The sequence below is a fragment of the Periophthalmus magnuspinnatus genome, chromosome 15 (assembly GCF_009829125.3).
Source record: "Periophthalmus magnuspinnatus isolate fPerMag1 chromosome 15, fPerMag1.2.pri, whole genome shotgun sequence".
Classification (NCBI taxonomy): Eukaryota; Metazoa; Chordata; class Actinopteri; order Gobiiformes; family Gobiidae; genus Periophthalmus; species Periophthalmus magnuspinnatus.
The window spans coordinates 26,810,179-26,830,289 of record NC_047140.1 but is presented as its reverse complement, the minus strand read 5'-3'; the positions used below and the strand labels follow the sequence as shown (position 1 = coordinate 26,830,289).

General features: G+C 37.9%; 3 protein-coding genes across 5 annotated transcripts; all 3 read left to right on the top strand.

Moving 5' to 3' along the window:
- Nucleotides 1-129: 129 nt before the first annotated feature.
- Nucleotides 130-4,020, top strand: zdhhc16a (zinc finger DHHC-type palmitoyltransferase 16a). 2 transcript variants are annotated; one of them, XM_033979884.2, is made up of 11 exons: nt 130-282; nt 881-1,136; nt 1,228-1,422; nt 1,489-1,577; nt 1,656-1,684; nt 1,906-2,039; nt 2,159-2,242; nt 2,339-2,424; nt 2,536-2,659; nt 2,747-2,817; nt 2,938-4,020. In XM_033979884.2, the coding sequence occupies exons 2-11, from the start codon at nt 903-905 to the stop codon at nt 3,038-3,040; spliced, it is 1,149 nt and encodes a 382-aa protein (XP_033835775.1). In that variant the 5' UTR covers nt 130-282; nt 881-902; the 3' UTR covers nt 3,041-4,020. The 2 variants fall into 2 exon arrangements, with proteins under 2 accessions (XP_033835775.1, XP_033835776.1); XM_033979885.2 differs by lacking the exon at nt 2,159-2,242 and having other exon boundaries at nt 134-282; nt 2,938-4,019.
- A 569-nt stretch (nt 4,021-4,589) lies between these two features.
- ubtd1a (ubiquitin domain containing 1a) lies at nt 4,590-9,449 on the top strand. 2 transcript variants are annotated; one of them, XM_033979887.2, is made up of 5 exons: nt 4,590-4,871; nt 5,259-5,345; nt 7,396-7,623; nt 8,046-8,231; nt 8,307-9,449. In XM_033979887.2, exons 1-5 carry the CDS (start codon nt 4,820-4,822, stop codon nt 8,525-8,527), a joined length of 774 nt encoding a protein of 257 aa, XP_033835778.1. In that variant the 5' UTR covers nt 4,590-4,819; the 3' UTR covers nt 8,528-9,449. The 2 variants fall into 2 exon arrangements, with proteins under 2 accessions (XP_033835778.1, XP_055083344.1); XM_055227369.1 differs by lacking the exons at nt 4,590-4,871; nt 5,259-5,345 and adding an exon at nt 6,065-6,318 and having other exon boundaries at nt 8,307-9,073.
- Nucleotides 9,450-10,279: 830 nt separating this feature from the next.
- On the top strand, nt 10,280-19,986 carry rrp12 (ribosomal RNA processing 12 homolog). The gene is made up of 34 exons (XM_033979879.2): nt 10,280-10,527; nt 11,129-11,355; nt 11,484-11,567; nt 11,637-11,713; nt 11,794-11,899; nt 11,984-12,100; nt 12,174-12,312; nt 12,531-12,658; nt 12,745-12,843; nt 12,916-13,007; nt 13,086-13,197; nt 13,289-13,389; nt 13,492-13,606; nt 13,682-13,824; nt 13,915-14,036; nt 14,628-14,692; nt 14,767-14,929; nt 15,011-15,165; nt 15,430-15,497; nt 15,596-15,689; nt 15,769-15,927; nt 16,015-16,095; nt 16,168-16,273; nt 16,364-16,471; nt 16,936-17,093; nt 17,169-17,260; nt 17,358-17,513; nt 17,599-17,768; nt 17,851-17,961; nt 18,976-19,019; nt 19,093-19,171; nt 19,246-19,307; nt 19,388-19,470; nt 19,563-19,986. The coding sequence occupies exons 1-34, from the start codon at nt 10,389-10,391 to the stop codon at nt 19,663-19,665; spliced, it is 3,858 nt and encodes a 1,285-aa protein (XP_033835770.1). The 5' UTR covers nt 10,280-10,388; the 3' UTR covers nt 19,666-19,986.
- Nucleotides 19,987-20,111: the final 125 nt, after the last annotated feature.

Below are 20,111 nucleotides of genomic sequence, written 5' to 3'. Positions count from 1 at the left end.
GGTCTATTCAACAAATTAATTTTCAAACAAATACAACTATAACTATTTTTCATAAAACTATATGTTTAGCCTCTTTCTTCCTGGACTCAAACAACCACAATGCATTTCACTGATCCGGTGCGCATGCGCATTCAATATTGATTGGGATACAAATCTGTAAACTGTAAGAAGCCTTCCACCTTGTTCGTCTTTATTTTACGGGTTTCTTCTAATAATGTACCGTGCTTTTAATGTATCGATTGAGGACTTTGAACAGGAATTATCTGCGCACTCCTAGGATCCGTAAGTATTTGCTTCGAATATAATTTTCAATCAACTGGGATTTTGATGATGGGACAGACTGCATCACATACACACAAAGGAGATTTGGTAGCACTAGCCTTTTTTTTAATAAACATTGTGATTTAGGCCTATACGTTTTGTTAATTTTAATCTTGTCCATTTCCTTTGACAATATTGTATTGTATCATATGCCCGTCTGAAACCCCACTACCTCTGTCAGTCAGTTACCTCCACCCATCTCCACCCATAGCCACCCAGACTGGAATGTGATCTAGCGAGACTTCTGTGTCTTTTGGCTAACACAGTCCAGCTTGGCAGATATTCAGAAACATAAGGAAACAAACCTTTCAACAGATTGGGCTTTTGTTTACGCTCCAAGAGAATTATCATTCCTATCAATCACTGGTGAGTTAAATAAACTATTTGACATGGTTTATCAGTTTAAAATCATTAGGCTATTCATCTTAAAAATTACAATATACTGATACATTGTCATAGATCAGATCATATTGTAGATTGTTTACCAACAGGTTCCTGAATTGTTTTGTGTACTTAATAATTTCAACAGTTTCTCATTACAGCTTGCTTTCTTTTGTAGGTGTGGACAGCGCAGATGCAGAATGCGGTGGTGCCCCAGCCCTATTCTTCACCTGGTGCGGTGTATGCTTGTACGATCATGCACCAGGAAAGCAAGGAGCAGACTACCTCTGTGCTTTAGAGAAAGATGGGCCTACTTCAAACTTTTGAGTCGTTCGCTTTACTTCAACTCCCTCACTGACTCAGATGTGGTTTTTGACTCTGCGTTTGAGCCAGTGTTCTGGTCTGTAGATTATGTAACACGCTGGTTTGGTCTGGTAAGTAGAATTTTTTCAGATTAAATACATTACTGTCAAAATTGTGTGATGTTGAATTTTAATAATCTTTTTTCTTTCAATTCTATTAAAGGTATTTGTTTGTCTGGTTGTCATCTTAACCAGCTGTGTTGTGATCATTGCCTATGCGGTTTTACTCCCGATGATTCTTAGAACTTACTCTACTGGTTGGATTGTTTGGCACATATGCTATGGCCACTGGAATCTCATAATGATAGCTTTCCATTATTACAAAGCGGCCAAAACCTCTCCTGGACACCCTCCTACAGTAAGTTGCATTAGCTTATATTTTATCTTTAACCGCATCTCTTAACTTAACTCACATTTTTTCAAGGTCAAAAGTGACATCCGATTTGTATCAGTATGCAAAAAATGTATTCTACCAAAGCCAGCAAGAACACACCACTGCGGTATTTGCAACCGGTAAATTTTCTTCTTTATTGTGTTGTGCTTTTTTGCCTTTTGACTACAACAAAGAAATTGTTCTTGCTGTTCCAACAGGTGCATCTTAAAGATGGATCATCACTGTCGTATCCTTCAAGTGTAAACAGTGACAGTTACACATTTCCTGCTACCTTGACCTAATTAATTTAAACTATACAGATTCTGAGGTATATTTTTGTGTCCTTCAAGAGAAACTTCACCTCATTAGTATCTTGATCAAGCACTCTGAGCAAAAGATTACAGCAAACTAGTTTTTTGAACCTCTAATCTATTTCGCATGTGTTGTTCCTTAACATATGCCCCTCAGCCTGGCTGAATAACTGTGTGGGCCATTTTAATCATAGATATTTCTTTTCCTTCTGCCTCTTCATGACAATGGGTTGTGTCTATTGCAGTATTAGTGGTAGAAACCTGTTTTTAGATGCCTACAACACTCTTGAGGTAAGATGGCTGTCCTCACATTGCTTTTGGTGTTTCTTAAATTGTCTCTGTGATCAGAAACTGGGCTTTTCTTTCCTCCTTCTGTCCCTAACACTTGGGCCTGTGGATTTTTCCTTTAGCGCATTAAACATATGGATTTGGAAAAGCCAGGGGTTCCTGTAACTGGGATTGGTGCTTTAATTGGGCTTTTACCTTCTGGGCAGGTATATATAATCAAAAATCTACTATTTATAAATGTTAATAACAGAAGTCACTATTGCGGGTAACATAAAATAAATTTGTCTTTGTATTTTTTTCAGACTAAGTATCAGACCCCTGCTCCATCATACACATTTATGGATAAGGTGTTCAATAAGTGTATCATCTTCTTGTGGGTTCTGACCAGGTATTTTCCCCTGAAAAACATACTGTGAAGGAACTTTATTCTCACAACATTCAAAGAAAATAAAACATATAGTTATTATCCTGCTGCTAAATGTGAAGGTTTTTTTTGCAGCACTGTAGGAGTATCCCTGGGTGCGCTAACTTGTTGGCACGCACATCTGATATCCAGAGGTGAGACCAGCATTGAAAAACATATCAATTTTAACGAGACCTTGCGGTACGCATCACGTGGACAGGTGAGTTCAATTTTAATTATACATACACGTATTGGTTGACGTCAGATGGAAAAAAATGAAATGTTGGATTGATACTGTGTGTTTCAGATCTTCAAAAATCCCTTCAATTATGGAAGGCTAAATAACTGGAAAATCTTCCTTGGCGTGGAGAGGAGAAGGTATGGGGCTTAAATTTGGTTTATCCTCATATCAGTTCATCTTTATCTTGTAAACTGTTATACTTTTACAAATATTACAAAATGACACTTTTTTCCCTCTTTTTTTCCTTTTTTCTGTAGTCATTGGGTAACACGTGTTTTGCTTCCCTCTGAACATCGGCCTTATGGTGATGGTTTAAAATGGGACATATACACCTGCAAACGGGATCTGATACCTGTATGACTGTGTTAGTTTGCACAAGTCACCTTTCTCAATTTGCCTACTTTGATCTTTCTAGTAGGCTAACAAAGACTTGTGCATTTTGGCTTTATATGACAAAAAGTTCAGAATACCTCATCTTTGGATGTTTTACAAATATTGGTCTGTATTTTCAAGACAAAGACGGTGGCTTTTTTCATTCTGCCTTTTCCTGATTTGCAAACTGATCTTCCTAGGGTCTTACTGTTTTCATAAAAAGGTTTGATTAAGCCTTGTGCACTGACTGACATATCTGGCAAAATCATCTTTTTTTTTTTTTTACCTTGTGTTAATTTTGTATTAACCTCCTAGGACCTGGCGTTCACATATGTGGGCAACACTGTTTGGGTTTATTTAGGCCACAATGCAAATTTTTTGAAGAAGAACAGCAACAAATATTTTTAGGAGTTTAGACAAATGTTCAGAATATTATTATTATTATTTATTTATTTATTTATTTTGTAAAGGCATGTGTCTCCCTGCACCTGTCAGCAGCTCTTCACTTGAGACACATTGTTCCAAGAGGCACAATTATTGTTTCTCATTTTGTTTTTTACTCAGGGAAAATGTAGCTCTGTTCAGGCACTTAATAAATAGTTTTTGCAAATTATTATTCAAATGTTTTATCAAAATGATTAAAACGTCCACATATGAGGACATACGTTTTACATCACTTTTCTCAGAAACTACATAATGTAAAAAGATAATCCTTTGTTTTTTCATCAGGTCCCAATCAGCCTAAATAACAAAGAGAAATTAATAAAGTATGTCATGCAAGAGCTCGGGTCTTAGGAGGTTAAGGGAAAAGAGAAATGGTGAAGATTGGGCACAGCGATACAACTTCACCACTCACCAATAAAATTTTATATCAAGTCCAAAATCATTTATTTTAAACAACTTATTCCGTTGTTATTTATCATCTTATATGTGTTAATTTAATAAATCTTTATATTTGTCCAACCCTTCTTCTTGGTCTTCCTGTGCTTATGTGTGTGTATATTTTCTCTTCAGTCAGTTGGCAGACCGTATTGCGTCACAGATTCAGAAGGGGATTAACTGATGCATTCACATCTGATCTGCAGGGTTTTCTCTGTATTACATCACAGTTAGAGCATCAAGTTTTCCTTTGGTTTGAGATGTAAAAATAGCAATTATTAAAAGTGTATATTTTCCCAGAAAGAATTCATTTTGTTAATGGACCATAAGATATTATGGAAAGGCTATATGATGGACTCAAAAAAAGAAGAAGCAAAAAGCATTGTAATGCTAAATATTTCATGAGGTAAACAGTACAGTACATTTTGAAGTGATATCAATGTATAATACAAATTGCTGTTTTATTTTTTATTTTCCTTGTGCATGGTAATTTGAAAAGACCAAATTATATGGCTACCCCGACAGCAATAATGTACTTAAACTGATAGACATTTTTTCTAGTTTGATTGTAAATTGTTGTGCATTTGGATCAGTTTTGTAGTGTAGCCTGTTCATTGCCATGCGGATTGCGCATGCGCACACTCATCCTTGAGGCTTTATTTCAGTCGGGAGCAGTGCGATGTGAGGACCGTGTGAGGGGGACACCCTCTTTTACTGCTTTTGGGGGACTCAAACTCTGGTACCACTTGGTCCACTTCTAAAATTGGTTGGATGATAATTTGTTGTTGAACCGTCGCTTCTTGCGTCTTTATATCGCAGAGTTTGTTTTGCTGACTTGCATTTTCGGACTGGCACTTGGATATAAAGCGAAAGCTCAATTTAGTTCGGATGTGGCAAGCAAACTGCAGACGGATGCACAATTTAGCTGACTGGATTTCTGGTAAGCTTTTATCTGCTTAATATTACAATTTCCTATCCTTAAATGTCCCCTCAACATGTCCACCTCTGCTCTGAGAATGTTTGTCCGCGTGTCTAAAATGTATATCTGACTGTATTTTGCTAGTAGGCCTACATATTTATCATAATTTAGATAAATAATGTGGATAAGGTTTAGGCGCGTGTCCGAGTCAGCTGGCAGTACACGTGACGTAAACATGCGCTCGTGTGACCTCAGAGCTGCTGAGCTGTCACTCTCATCCTCCATGGACGTCTCATTCTGTTTACCTTATAAACAGGCTGTGGACTGTTCAAAATACCCCTCACCGTCATGTTTTGTGTTTAAAACAATAAGACACCAAATGAACCAAATGTTTTGGCTGATGTCCAGGGACAGTGATGGGAGGCTGTGTGGGGAGGAGCAGGACTGATGGACATGGGAGTGTCCGCACCTCCACCCGAAGCAAAAAACGTGGAGGTAAGTATTTCTGGGCAAGCACTGATTGTACTATTTTTGTATCTGTTGGTAAGAAGGGTATTCAAAAACTAATGGAGATTCATAAAACATAATAGTTGCATAAAAATAAAACCATATTATAAAGAACAAATACAGTTTCATAAAGCATCAACAAAACTAGATCTTTTGTCAGTTATTTGCATTTGATTTTTGTACCTGTTAACCTAATAGCATATACAGAGGTTTGTGACTGAAAATGTATTATTATGTGCTAGATACCAGGGAAGATCATTGATAACAACTACAAGCCAGTTCTGTAATGGAGCTATGTGCTTTTTGTTGGCATCCCATACATTATGTATTGAGCTGCACAACTGGGATATAACCATCTGAATGCAAGTTCTGACCTACTTACTGATTTGCATTTTACATAGGGTCACACAAACATTCATCTGAAAAATTGATATTTTTTATGAAACATTTAAAGCCAATCACAATTTTACAATTTAACAAATATGGTGCAAAATCTCTGATTTATTGAGGGCATCATGCCCATGTACCTTGAACACCTTAAAACAGACTGTATGCTAATGGGTTTAGTGTGTTGTTTCTGGTTATTTGTGTCCTGTCCCTAAATAGGGATCATAGGATTACAGGCCTGCAGCCCAGCTCCTGTGCGAGATGCTGAGGTTACCTGCACATACCTGCACTATTTATTCGAGAGTCTCTTTCCATGAATTGATCTTGAGTTATTTTTGGCTGTTTGAAGGATATAAGTGGAGTCACTGTTGTCTTTTTTAACCCACTGGAGGAATTGTCACAATAGCCTGAGCTTCAGCACATCCAGATCAAGTGCAGCGCAGTCGGATTTAATATTGTGGATGTAATTTGATTCTTATTTTACCTGTAACATCATCTACAATGGGAGTGCCCAATTCCCGGGAATACACTTATTACCACGCTCCACATTCACCAATAAAAATTTTTCTAAAGCGTAAGTAACTTTGCATTTTTACTGGATGTTTTAGTTTGCTTGTCTGGTACATTTGTTTGTTGTTTTTTTAAGAACATATTTGTGCATCTTTTACAGACTTGTAAAACAGTAGTTATGTTATGTTACAAAGTTATGTTAGCACTTTAAAAGGACAGTGTGCAGTATGTACTAAACACTGCCACAATGACAGGACAAACATTACAGGGAACACAATAGTTTACCTAAAAGGAAATTATGTCATTTAAAAAAAATATTTTAGTGTTGGGTAATTACCATTTAAACATGTAAAACACCTCCCAGCATGATTAGAAGATCAGGCAGATTCGAGACAGAAAAGCTTCATCTTTAATTCAGCATTTTCTTCACGATTTTTTGAAAAAGGATGTTCTATGCTATGGTATAACAACACAATTGCTTCTGTAGCAATATAATAAAATATTAAGTCAAGATCATAAACAAACAAACCAACAAACAAAAAACATGGTATTGGCATCGGCTCTTAAAAAACATATTCTTAGATCAATATTTATTTTATTTGTATTATTTATCTATCGTACAACAATTGTAATAAGCATTATACTGTAGATTATTGCTTTTATTCATGCATTTGCATCAAGGGTATTTTTTTCTGCTTATTTCACTGGTCAAAGTGTCCTCATCTCTGCAACTAGTAACTCGTGGGATAGAGACAGATAAATCCTGTTATGTGGAACCTGATTAGTGCCTATAATCCACCAGTGTGTGCCTGTGTATGTGCACACCACCACATGTATCCGAGTCTGTCCTTTGCTGTAATCCACTGGAATATAAATAATCACTTTGATTTCACCCTTAAGCAAACATAAGTTTTTAGTACATGCCAATGGTCCTGTACATTTGTACATTCTTGCTGTATACCTGTCTGTATATTGTAGGGAAATTAAGATGATGGTCTGGCCTCATTTGAACTCCCTAAGGCTTAACAAGTAAACAGCAGACACTGCTAATCAACGCAAAAATGTTTTTACGTCAAATTAAACAAGTGATGCCACATTGAGAATAACATATTGAGATAACATAGCTTTGTTCATTTTGCAGGGCGCAATGAGCCCCTAAAGAAGGAGCGCCCAAAATGGAAGAGTGACTACCCGATGACTGAGGGCCAGCTCAGGAGTAAAAGAGACGAGTTTTGGGACACAGCTCCAGCCTTTGATGGACGTAAAGAGATCTGGGATGCTCTGCGAGCGGCAGCGTTAGCGGCTGAGTGCAATGACCTAGAGCTAGCACAGGCAATAGTGGATGGAGCCTGCATCACTCTGCCTCACGGTATGTGTCATGAACAGTGACACCTCAGTTATGTGGTTGGACTTAATGCAAAAGCACTAAATGTAATGCAAATCCAAGGACAAGTGCATCATTCTGACAGAGTCAGTGGACAGTCTGCCAAATTCCATGTTACAGGGATTACTACTGTAATAGTTACGTAAGAGGAGCAATGCTGCGTGACCAGTGTGAATCAAAACGTACACTTAAACCACAGCAGAGCACAGAGAAATCAGGGCTATTTGTTTACAGTTACACTAATGATGAGTTGTTTTGATTCAGTCATGAACAGTTATTAGTGGAGCATTCCACTGCATTAACGGGTTTATTGGCCCCAGGCACTCAGATGGTGGAAAACTGTAGTGTGTGATTATTATTTATTTCCATGTTGCTGACTGAAACATTGATTATTCTTCCATTCACAGGCTCGCTCACTGAGAGCTACGATGAACTAGGAAACCGCTACCAACTCCCGGCCTACACTCTTGGCCCACCTGTCAACCTCATCTCTGAAACATCTACTGACAGCAAAGTCCCAGACAACACTCAAAAACAGGCTCAAACTCCTGTGTCAAGACAGGAATTTCAACTACGAGTGCGCCTGTCAACGGGTATGTTTTGAAATCTGCAAGTTTCTGATCTGATCCAAGCTGAACTGTATTCATTCAACTCTAACTTTCTTACAGGGAAAGATGTGCGCCTGACGGCCAGTCTGGTTGACACTATTGCAGAATTAAAGAAGCAGCTTCAGGAGCATGAAGACATAGATATTTCTTGTCAGAGATGGTTCTTCTCGGGGAAACTGCTGACGGATAAGACTCGACTGCAAGATGCCAAGATCCAGAAGGACTTTGTTGTCCAAGTGATCGTCAATACAAATCCACCACCTCCTGTTATCCCCAAGTGACAATCCCAGTGAAGAAAAGACAAAGGAAATGCAGGGGAAAAGGTTGTAAAGCTTGAAATTATTCTCAGTTGGAACTGAAGTGGACTTTTGTGTATTTTTATAAACAGAAGTAATGTTTTTTTTATTGCTCCTTTTTGTATTTTACCTTCTTCCAATAACAATTTGACGGATAAGCACTGAATCACTTTAGATTATGTTAGAAAACTAGGATGCACATACCATTGTCTGCCTGCTTCTTCTTCTGTAACTGTCTGTGGACTTCATACATTTTTCCTCTACTGTTTACATGTCCCTCTCTGTAGTGTAAGTTGTGTATGCTCTGTCTGGGGTCAAACTGTAGACTGTATATACCTGATGTAATTGATCCACCCCTTTTGATATGGCTCTGCGCCGTGTTCTGGGTGTTTTGGTAAAGATGTCAGAGGTACAGTCCCGCTTCAGGAGGTTTACTGTTTCAAAAATACAAATGGCACAAACTGCTGTGAGTATGAAGGGTCCAACATGTATCCTCTCAGAGAAAGTTGTACAGCTCTCTTATATTCTAAATATACATTAAAATAAATTACATTTCAAATAAAAAAAACATTCCAGAATATGAACATTTCACGTGAATAAACATTCTATACTTAAACTGATCTGCACCTAACTGATTCATTTCTCCATATATTTACTGTTGTTAGATTATTGTACCTGTTTCAAAAATACAAATGGCACAAACTGCTTTGAGTTTGAACGGTCCAACATGTGTCCTCTGGCAAATAATAATACACACAATAAAAGTCAGCTAGTAACAAAGTACCTTGATTTAAAAAAGCAAAAGTGAGTTTCACTACAAATATACTTAGATCCAGACAAAAAATTAACTATTTTGTCTGGACCCAATATTAGTGAGTCAGCAAAACAAACTCTCACAGTATCACACAAAAATCAAAAATCAAAATCAAATACAAATAACAACAAAATAACTTATTTGGTGGAATTCAATAATATATTGTGATTGAAAAAGATTTCATTTCTATGAACCTGATACACTGATGTATATTTGTATACAGTCTTTGGGTCAAACCCATCTCCATTCCTTTGATAGAGTCACATTCTTGTCATAATTCATGTAATTGTGATGCCTGACAAATTAATACATGTAAATATTCATTCCATACACAATATATGTTTTGTTATGTCCTGATGTGCACAGTGCGCTATACTTTTCACGAGGCTATGGTGTGGCCAGTGTAACTGTAATTAAAAACTCACCACAAAGTTGCGTTTATGTTGAGTTTGTTATATCTTTGTAATTAAAAGAGAACAAAAACTCACAAATGTGAATCCGAATGTATAGTACATATTATGGGTCCATGGCACATCAGCATGGCTCAAGATCATGCATAAAACATGTATGGTTCCTCTGGTGGTGCTTTCTCATCTGGTTCATCTTTATCCAGCCTGTTCCACTTAAACATATTTTAAATGAAACTGAGGTATTTTAACATGTGTTGAGGTGGGGGGTGGGAGCGTGTGTTGGGGTGGGGGGTTGTTTGGTTATGATTATTGATGTGTTGGGGTTGGGTTGTTGGGCTGTCGGGTGGCTGGGTGGGTTTGGTGGGTGGGACTGATTTTAATGCTTTGTAAAGCACTTTGTGTTACTTTTTTTTTTTTTTTTGTATGAAAAGTGCTATATAAATAAAGTTTGATTTGATTTGATTTGATATGAAAAAGTACAATATAAACAGCGCCCTCTAGTGGCAAAAACACTGAATCACGCACGAGCCACGTGAGAAGGCTGTGACGTCATTCTCTGAGCGACAGAGTCATCTGGTTTTTAGCAGACCGTAGAGCAAATGTGATATTTTCAACATCGAAAATGGTGAAATCGGGGAAACTTCGGTCTGGGACAGGTTCAAAACTCAAACGATGGAAGAAAGGACACAGCAGTGACTCGAACCCGCAGGCGAGCAGGTTTAGACAAGCAGCAAAAAGTCGCTTCTTCAGCCGCCCCAGTGGTAAGATCCTGCACGTGGGTCAGGGCTATGCCATTAGCTCACTGCTCACCTCCTCAACGATCTACTGCTTTAAAATACTACACGGCATGTTTTTATCATTTGTCATGTAACTTAATCAGCACAACTGGCAGCAACATCAGCTTTTATAAAACGATTACCTCTATGTAATTACAATCTAACTCAGTGTAAACATTGTTTTACAGTTTACATTAGGAGTCAGTTTACTACAACAGATAAAAAGTGTCTCTTGTCCCTTATAATGGATAAACTCTCCCCTTTAAATGTCTTTTGTGCAGCCTATTATATTATGGTTGCCTTCTTTGCTGTAGCAGTTGCATCAAAACATTTGTCAGTCCTCAAAATAGGATACATTACTTCATTCAGGCCCCTTCACTCCCTCCATATATGCAATCAGTGGAAAACCTTGACCATTTAAACAACATGAGACATACAATAACACATTTCTGTATAAACTGGCCTTTATCCTCACTCAATGTATTTTACAGCTTTGTCTGCTATTGTAAAAGTACTATGCCAATGGAAGAGATTATTATCGTTATTATGACATTTTAAACTTCTAATTGCATTTCATCTCTGGCAGGGAAGAGTGATCTGACTGTTGATGCTCTGAAGCTGCACAATGAGCTGCAGACAGGTCCGCTGGAGGTCAAGGAGCGTAAAGATGCCTGCAGTATGGAGGAGGAGCCCGAGGAGGCGCTGTCAGACCGGACCTCTGGCACCTTCCTCAGTGGTTTGTCTGACTGCTCAAACCTCACCTTCAGGAAAGTACAGCGCTACTGGGAATCCAACTCTGCTGCCCACAAAGAGGTGCACCAGGATTGCCATATATTTATTATTTGGAATTTCCCCACTGTGGGACTAATAAAGGCATATCTTAATTATTTATTTTTATCAGTTTTTCCCTTCCCCTTCAACTTGTGTATTACTTGTTCTAGATTTGTGCGGTATTGGCTGCTGTTACAGAGGTGATTCGTTCTCAGGGCGGTAAAGAGACAGAAACAGAGTATTTTGCTGCTTTGGTGAGTACTGGTTTTTGCACATACTTTGAACACTAACAGGAAATGTAACCAGCTTTATTTTGTTTTTAGATGACTACTTTAGAAGTTGTTGATACAGGAGAGTCACAAGCGGCGGTTGCGTATCTCCTTAACCTTGTCATGAAAAGGTTTGTTGATAAAATCATTTAGCTTCATAATAATTGGCAGTTTTATTGTGACCCCTAGACTGCTTTTTATTTTATTTCAGAGTTCCTACTCCTGTTCTTATTTCCAAGTTCTCAGACACTAGCAAAGCTCTGATGGATGTCATGTCTAAACAGGCCACAAGTGACTCTGTGTCAGCACTTCGATGGGTAGGAATAACATCAATACTGATAACTAACACAAAGTCTACAGATAAAGCTTTGAGTTTCAAATGTGTCTTTGTCCATTTTTAGATTCTGTCATGCCTAGCCACCCTGTTGAGGAAGCAGGAGGCTTCTGTATGGACGTACCCATCCACTCTCCAGATTTACCATGGGCTACTTAGTTTTACTGTACACAGCAAGCCAAAGGTAAAGATGGTTTTGTTATCAATTAGCCTCCTGAACTGCTAATTTGTTTTCATCTTGAATCTCTCTATTTCAGGTGCGTAAGGCAGCACAGCAGGGTGTTTGCTCAATCCTCAGAGGTAGTGATTTTCTGTTTAAAGATGATGCACCTACTCATCATCCTGTTGCCATGACTACAGCAAAATTCTGCATCAAAGAAATGGAGAAAGCTGGAGGTGACTACTTTGTCAAAACACTTATTATTGCAGACTATAATATTCTGCAGGTTGTATACATAGGCCTGTCACGATTTTGAAATGCAATATATTGCTGAAGTAAAAATAGACGGTAAACAATAATAATTCCACTGACACAATAACCCAAGAGCAGATTTAAACCACAAAATATATGTACATTATATACAATAGTAATTAGATGTTTTTCCCTGACCTAGGAAGCAAAGAAGACACCACTACACTTCATGTACTAGGGCTTTTGAAAGAATTGATGGGAACATTTCCTCTTGGGGCAGTCAAATCCTGTTGTGAGACCCTGCTGCGAGTGATGACACTGAGCCATGTGGTGAGGGAATATTCAAAAGTGCAGTCAGATTATGTTGGTCATCCACACACTGCATTTCATTAACCCACTTTATGTGTCTCTAACAGTTGGTAACTGCGAGTGCCATGCAAGCCTTTCATAAACTATTTAGCAGCAAACCAAAACCTTCTACCATGTCCCCAGAACTGAATGCACAGATTATCACAGTATGTATTTTCAAATCATCATGTTCTTAATTTCACCACCCGTTTTGGAGTTAAAATGTGTAATTTTCCTAGGCTCTTTATGATTACTTGCCCAGTGAGAATGATCTGCAGCCACTGCTGGCCTGGTTAACAGTTATGGAAAAAGCCCATGTTCACCTAGCAAGGTATTAATAACACTTTGCTATTACATCATATTGTGACTCTTTGTGAACAGCATGCACAGCTCATGTTTCTTTGTGTAGTTTGCAGAGTTCATTAAGTTTAGGACATCTCCCTCGACTCTTTTCTGCTGCCATTTCTTGCCTGTTGTCCCCTCATACACAAGTGGTTTCTGCAGCCACTAACACACTCAAGGTAACCATCTTCTTATGTCCAGACCTCCAAAATTGGTTCTGTATGTATTAGTATCTACGGTATGTGTAACTATTCTTTTGTTATGTTTCAGACCCTGCTGACTGAGTGTGTTGCTCCTCACATGGAAGAAATGAGCTTGATCACAACTACAGCTTCAGCAGGAAACTCCTCATACATCTGCAAAATGTTCAAGTACGTCCACCTGATGCTTCCTACTCCATTTACAGATAAAACAGATTTGAATTATCATCATACTCAAAAATCATGTATTTATTTGCATATTTTATTGTTCAGAATAGCAGAAGAGGGTCTCTCGTACCGCTTCCATGCCTCCTGGCCCTTTGTTCTCCAGGTACTGGGCTGTTTCTACAAAGTTGCTGGAAAAAAGGCCCACCCCATCATGACCAAGGTAAAGTAAGCCAGATAATACAATTCATAAATATTTATATGCAATTTCCTGACCATGTATAAATGTGTTGTGTAGTCACTTCAGTCACTGGCAGATTTGCGCTCCACTCCTCACTTTTCTTTCACTGGAGAGTTGGATTTGGCTGTGGGAGCTGCTGTTGAAGCAATGGGCCCTCAAGTTGTGCTGGGAACTGTACCACTGAACATCACTGGCCATGAGTAAGCCCACATATATACATACTATGTTTTTGTAAATGTAGACTTTATTTTCAGTCTAGTTTTATTGACAGTTTTTTTGTTTTTTGCCAGTGATGATTTGGAGTTTCCACGTAGCTGGTTGATTCCTGTTATTCGTGATCATGTGAGGAACACCCAACTAGGATTCTTTAATTCATATTTTCTTCCTCTGGCATCAACACTCAAAAAGAGAGGTAATTTTCTGACTTTGATGAGCTGTACAATGTCTATGTAACTGTATAATTATGTGTGTGTGACTGCAAATGTGAAAGGGCCCATATTACACTATTTTCTGATCTATGTTATAATAACATAACATAATCAAAAACACACCTGGGTTGTGTTTTGTTTCATTTGCACATGGCTAACACACGAACCCTGCATATTTAGGCTGAGTTCTTCTTTCAAACAGAAAACGCTCTGTTCCACTTTGTGATGTCATCAGAAGACTTTTATTGCCATAGTCATGTGTTAATATAGGAAGTGCTCCACTGTGTTTATAAGCTCCATACACTGTCATTTAGATGATTTCAGCCCTTTCTCATCTCTACTCAACTCAACGTAAAAGGTAGCTGTTAACTTGGTGGAACTGAGCATTTTCACCTTTTGAGATGTAGACACACTAATAAAAGGTTACTCAAACATGTGTGAATGAAACAAAACTCCAGGTATGTTATTAAGGAGGTAATGACATTCTGACATGGCTTAAAGCTCAAAAGAGTTTATTTTGTTTAATCTTTAATATTTAAATCAAAAATTGCTGATCTGATTTTGTCACATTGTAGCTGAGGAGTTGGAACAAGCGGGACAGAAACTTGAGGCTAAAGTTTACCAAACACTGCAGCTTCAGGTAGAGTGGTGTAACTGTTGATGTTTCAAGTTAAAAGAAGTTCTTGACAAATTTGTTGTGAAAATCTGTCACAGATTTGGACCATGCTTCCTGGTTTCTGCACTGGTTGTGTTGACCTTTTAGCATCATTTAAAGGCATTGCCCGCACACTTGGCACAGCTATTAATGAGCAACCAGACCTGAGACTGACTGTGTGCCAGGCCTTACGCACAATTATCAACAAGAGCTGCACAACAGGTAAAGATGCACTGCGACACATCTGTGAAGCAGTGTCTCATCATTATACTAACACTAATTGGCGGTGGTATCTTTTTGCAGATGAGGAAAAAGCAGAAGTGGGAAAGTTCGCCAAAAACTTTCTTCCAATTCTTTTTAATGTGTACAGTCAGCAGCCGCCTGCGGGGGAGTCTGGCACCTATAGAATGGCTGTGCTCGATACAATCAAAGTGTATTTAACTGTAACAGAAAAACAGGTGAGTTGAAAGGTTTCCAGATGGTGAATGCTGTTGGATGTAGACCACTGTTTAGCTCTCACTAACTTAAAGCTAAACAAGATAATTTTCAGTTTTAGTTTTGTTGTTTCTGTTATGTAATTTAGGGTTCATAAATTAATGCTAAACTATTCTGTACTTTGAATACTCACCACCGTTTTCCCAGAATTTCAATACAAACTATACAGTTCTTTACATTTGCCAAATCAACATTCAGTTCAAGTCCAATTTTCCTTTTTTCTCCAGATGATTTGTACATTCTTGGCCAAAGCCACAGAGAGATTAAGTAGCGCAGACAACACAGAGTTCACTCGGTAAGTACCTATACAGAATATGTATTTGGTACGTGTATCTTTACTTTCAGTATCTTTATAACTATGTGCTCTGATATTCACTTCCATTTTCTCCACAGCCTTGCGATGATGGACCTAGTTGTTGCCATGATACCCTTAGTAGATGAGGTCACAATGACAAAAACATTTGAATTTATGAAGCCATTTTTAGAGGTAAGTGTTGTTGTTAGACTTGTTACTGAAGCCTTGTTGTTGTTGGTTTAAAATCTTCACCTGATGTGTGCATTCACAGGTCAAGGAGCCAGGGATGCAGAAGAAGGCTTATCGTGTACTAGAGGAGCTGTGTGGAGGAGAGAGTGAAGAGTGTAAATCATTTGTAATTAAAAGTCTAGAAACACTTAAAGTCAGCTTGCTTGAGACTTTGAAAAACGCATCTTCACCAGCGAAACGGGTCAGGCCACTTAACATACGAAAAATAAAATAAAACCTGCTAGATTGTGATCATGTTTTATCTGTATATTGTTTTTTTTTCCCTCAGCCAAGACTGAAGTGCCTACTTCACATTGTAAAAAGACTTGGAGAAGAGCACAAAGACTTTATCGCTGCTCTGTTGCCGGAGGTACATTTTTACATAAAATAAAAGGCAGAGACATCAAGAGATTGGTATCATGACAAAATATATTTCTTTCAGGTTATTATCTGTACAAAAGAGGTGTCTGTTGGAGCCCGTAAAAATGCCTATAACCTTCTGGTGGAGATAGGAAATGCATTTATGCGTTTCTGTAGTGACCCAAAAGGTAATAAAATGAATATTATATAAAAGTAGTCATTTTATTTTTATAGTGTAAAGACTTAAGTCGTAATCGTTCCTTTTGTTCTTGCTTCAGATGCCATGGACCAGTACTTGGTGTTGGTCTATGCCGGACTCACTGGCTCAGTCACTATGATCACTTGTACAGTTTTAGCATTGACGCGACTGGTGTTCGAGTACAAAGGTAAAAAGAAAATCTACAATAACTACTTCACAACAGCTAGGCCTGCCACGATGACATATTTTGAAGTATGATATATTGCTGAAGAAAATATAGATGATAAAAGACCATATTGAATGCCATTATACCACGGACATGTAAACCCTAAAGCAGGATTTCCCTCCAAAAATTCTAAATGTAAATGGTTAATGAACCTGAGCTGCAAAAAACAAACACTTAATGAGTTATAGAAGTTCATAATTCAACCTTCCACAGCTCAAATCTGATCATAGTACGGAAAAATGTCTTTGCACTAGTAGAAACGTTTTGTCAAAGTCCCCACAGTAAATATTGACCTCCAAAAAATATTGTTCCATCTGTTGTGTATTGAACAATAATTCGATGTACTACTTATCATGACAGGCCTATCAACAGGTTTCACTTTTTAATAGATTTGAATTGATTTTTTAAAATGTTTTTATATTCAGACTCCATAGAGGTTTGTACTATGGAGCAGCTTCTACACAACATCTGTCTGCTGCTGACTTCCCGAACGAGAGAGATTGTTAAAGCCGCACTTGGGTTCATAAAAGTCATTCTCTTCGTCATGGATCCCAAAACTCTGGCCTCCCACGTTACTGTCATGGTACGACCCATTTTCTGTACTGTATGTTGCGCAGAGTTTGCCTTATAACTAAACTTGTGTGCACTGCATTGTTAGATGGAGGGCATTGGGAACATTAAAGATGATGTAAGGAGGCACTTTAGGACCAAACTAAAGAACATTTTTACCAGATTCATTAGAAAGTTTGGGTGAGTAAATGTGTTTTTGTTTTTTTTTTGTATTATGTTTCTGAAGTGTACTTTTTACAATGGCATTTTTACAATATGTTTTTTCTTCTGTTTTTAGATTTGATTTAGTAAAGAGCATGCTGCCTGCAGAGCACCACAAAGTTCTCGCTAATATCCGAAAAGCCGAGGCTCGCAATAAACGGAAAAAGCAGGCAGCAGAAGAACTGGACGAGTCTGACGAGGAAGAAGAAACGCCTAAAAACAAGGGTGAAAGGTACAGGGCTGCATTTTGTCAGTAATCTGTGTTTTGTTTGGAGGAAAACATGGTTGACAAGGTATTGCAATACATGTTTTATCAGTATTGAGGACATCCTGGCAGAATCTGACAGTGACATGTCGGAGGATGAAGCGAAACCTAAAAAAGCACAGAAAAAAGCAGGCAAACCCAAAGCTAAAGCCTGGCTCAAAGAAGGAGAGGAAGATGATCCACTTAACTTCCTGGATCCGAAGGTTTCCCAGAGAGTCCTAGGTGAATAAACCAACAAATATCTCTTCAAAATCGTCGCTACACTGCTGTAATATTTGTCTCATACTTGTTTCCAATGTTGTAGCCACGAATCCGGAGCTGAAGAAGAGCACAAAGAAAGAACATGGCTTCAAGGTGACATCAGATGGACGTCTCATCATCAGAGAAGAAGAGGAGGACAATGTTAAAGAAAAAGGTATTTGTGGTTTTCAGATTTCCAGATTTACCTATAACATTGTACTTTATGAAATATCTAAACGGTAAATTCCAAAATGTTTTACTTGATGATTTCTGTGAGTGACTAGACCCATTAACTTCTTGTATTACAGCCCAAATGCTGCTTTTTTTTTTCTGCTCTCCCCATCTATATTAAATATTATAGAATGTTTCGATGTCATCTGAAACCCAACAACTGTAGCATTCAGATGTAAGGAAACAGGAATTTATCTTAACCTGGAGCGCTAACCTGCTAGCCTCTGCATTCCAAATAGGAAGAGATCATGGGCGACTCTGGCTCCGATTCACTTTACATTAGAAAACTGTCACCTCTTTGTAACTGCTGCTGTCAGGCTTGTCATTTTAGTCTTAGAAGTTTGTATTGACCCGCTCTGCATGGTCCTGGTATTTATATTTCGCTATTGTGTCCGTAACTCAAGATATGAACATTAATAACCCATAAATCAGCCGCCTTCTTTTCCCAAGCTCACTCCTGTTAATGTCAGCCAAAGGTTTGATTGACAGTGTTGCTAACGCTCGGCCTCTGCCAAACCAGCAGTGCGGGCTGGACAAGGCGTTACCGTCAGCAGCTTTGCTCCAGTTTGGCTCTTTTTTACTATTACACTCGCAGGCGGAATTCCTAGTATGGAACTCGGCTCCAAATTCGCCCCTATAACTGTTAGCCTCGAAGAGCTTCATTTGAGTGGAGCCGAACACTATGGCTGACGTCACTCTCCCTTAGTCCACTTTTTTATACAGTCTCTGCCAGTAACTGACGTATAGAACCTACACATCCTTGTTGGCATAGCACCCGAGTGTCACATACAAAAGCAGTTACATTAACAACAACAACAACGACACATAAACTGTTACAAGAAAAAGATGTCACCTCAAAAAAATAAATAAATCAAATCGTTACTGCATGTCTATTTTTGTGATGTGCATGTGATAAGTTAATGCCATTTTCATCAAGTTACCATCATACATGTTTCAGATGGAGAAATGGATGATATTCTTGAAGAGGCAGGCGTTAAAAGTGTAAGAATCCCAAACTGTATGTCTGTTGGTTAAGTAATTTTATATTTTCATAATTGCTGTGTCTTGATTTCAGAAAAAGGCACAGAAAAGACGGTTTAAAGATGACGACTTTGATGAGGAAATGGACATTGAGCCAGAGTTAAAATATAAAGGTAAAAATAACATTTGTAAAGAAAAGTTTTTGCCTTTGAAAACATTTCTTTAAAACAAAGATTTTGTTTCTCAGCTGGAGGTTCTGGTATCCACAGACCATTATCTAAAGACACTGGTTTGGAGTACAAGTCAAAGGTAGAGTATAAAATTGTATAGTAACTATAAATTACAAAAATAATACAAAAAATACAAATTCTAATACTTTCTTTTTACAGAAAGGTAAAGGAGACATAAAACAGAAAGGAAAGCTTGATCCCTATGCGTATATCCCACTGAAAAAGGCCCAGCTCAATCGCAGGTATGACAGCTAATTTTATATATCGATACTATTTTTATTTTTTTTATTTGAGTCAATTATGTTGCTAAATACATGTTATGTTTTTATTTTAGAAAGCGTGCGAAGCTTCAAGGCCAATTTAAGGGTATGGTGCGAGGAGCCCAGAAGGGGGCACTATCAGGAAAGAAAATGCAGAAGAAAAAGCGGAAAGCCTGAGGAGTTTATTGTGGACTTCCAGAATGTGGGTTTGCCATATTCTGAAAAGACTTATTTTAATGTATTTAGTGTAAAAGCAAATACCTGAAGATGAGCTTGGGATATTCAGTGACAGAAGAAACTGCCCTTTTCAAAAAAAAAGAAAAAGAAAAGAAAAACATGTCCACCAAATGTCCCCTTTTGACATTTCTTATCCAAGAAATTTGTCAATGTAATTTAGTGAAAATAACTGAAGGTAATATTCTACCTGAGATTATTCTGGTTCTAGCCAGAAATGTGTATTGATTTACATGAACAAATTAAATTTTGCCCTATTATCTCAGCCCTCTGGATCTTTATTAAATATTGGGATATTATGAGATTAGATAGATATCTATCAATCTAACATACATATGTACAGAATGAATCAATCCTTATTGAGACAAATGTATTGAAATCTAGAGGCT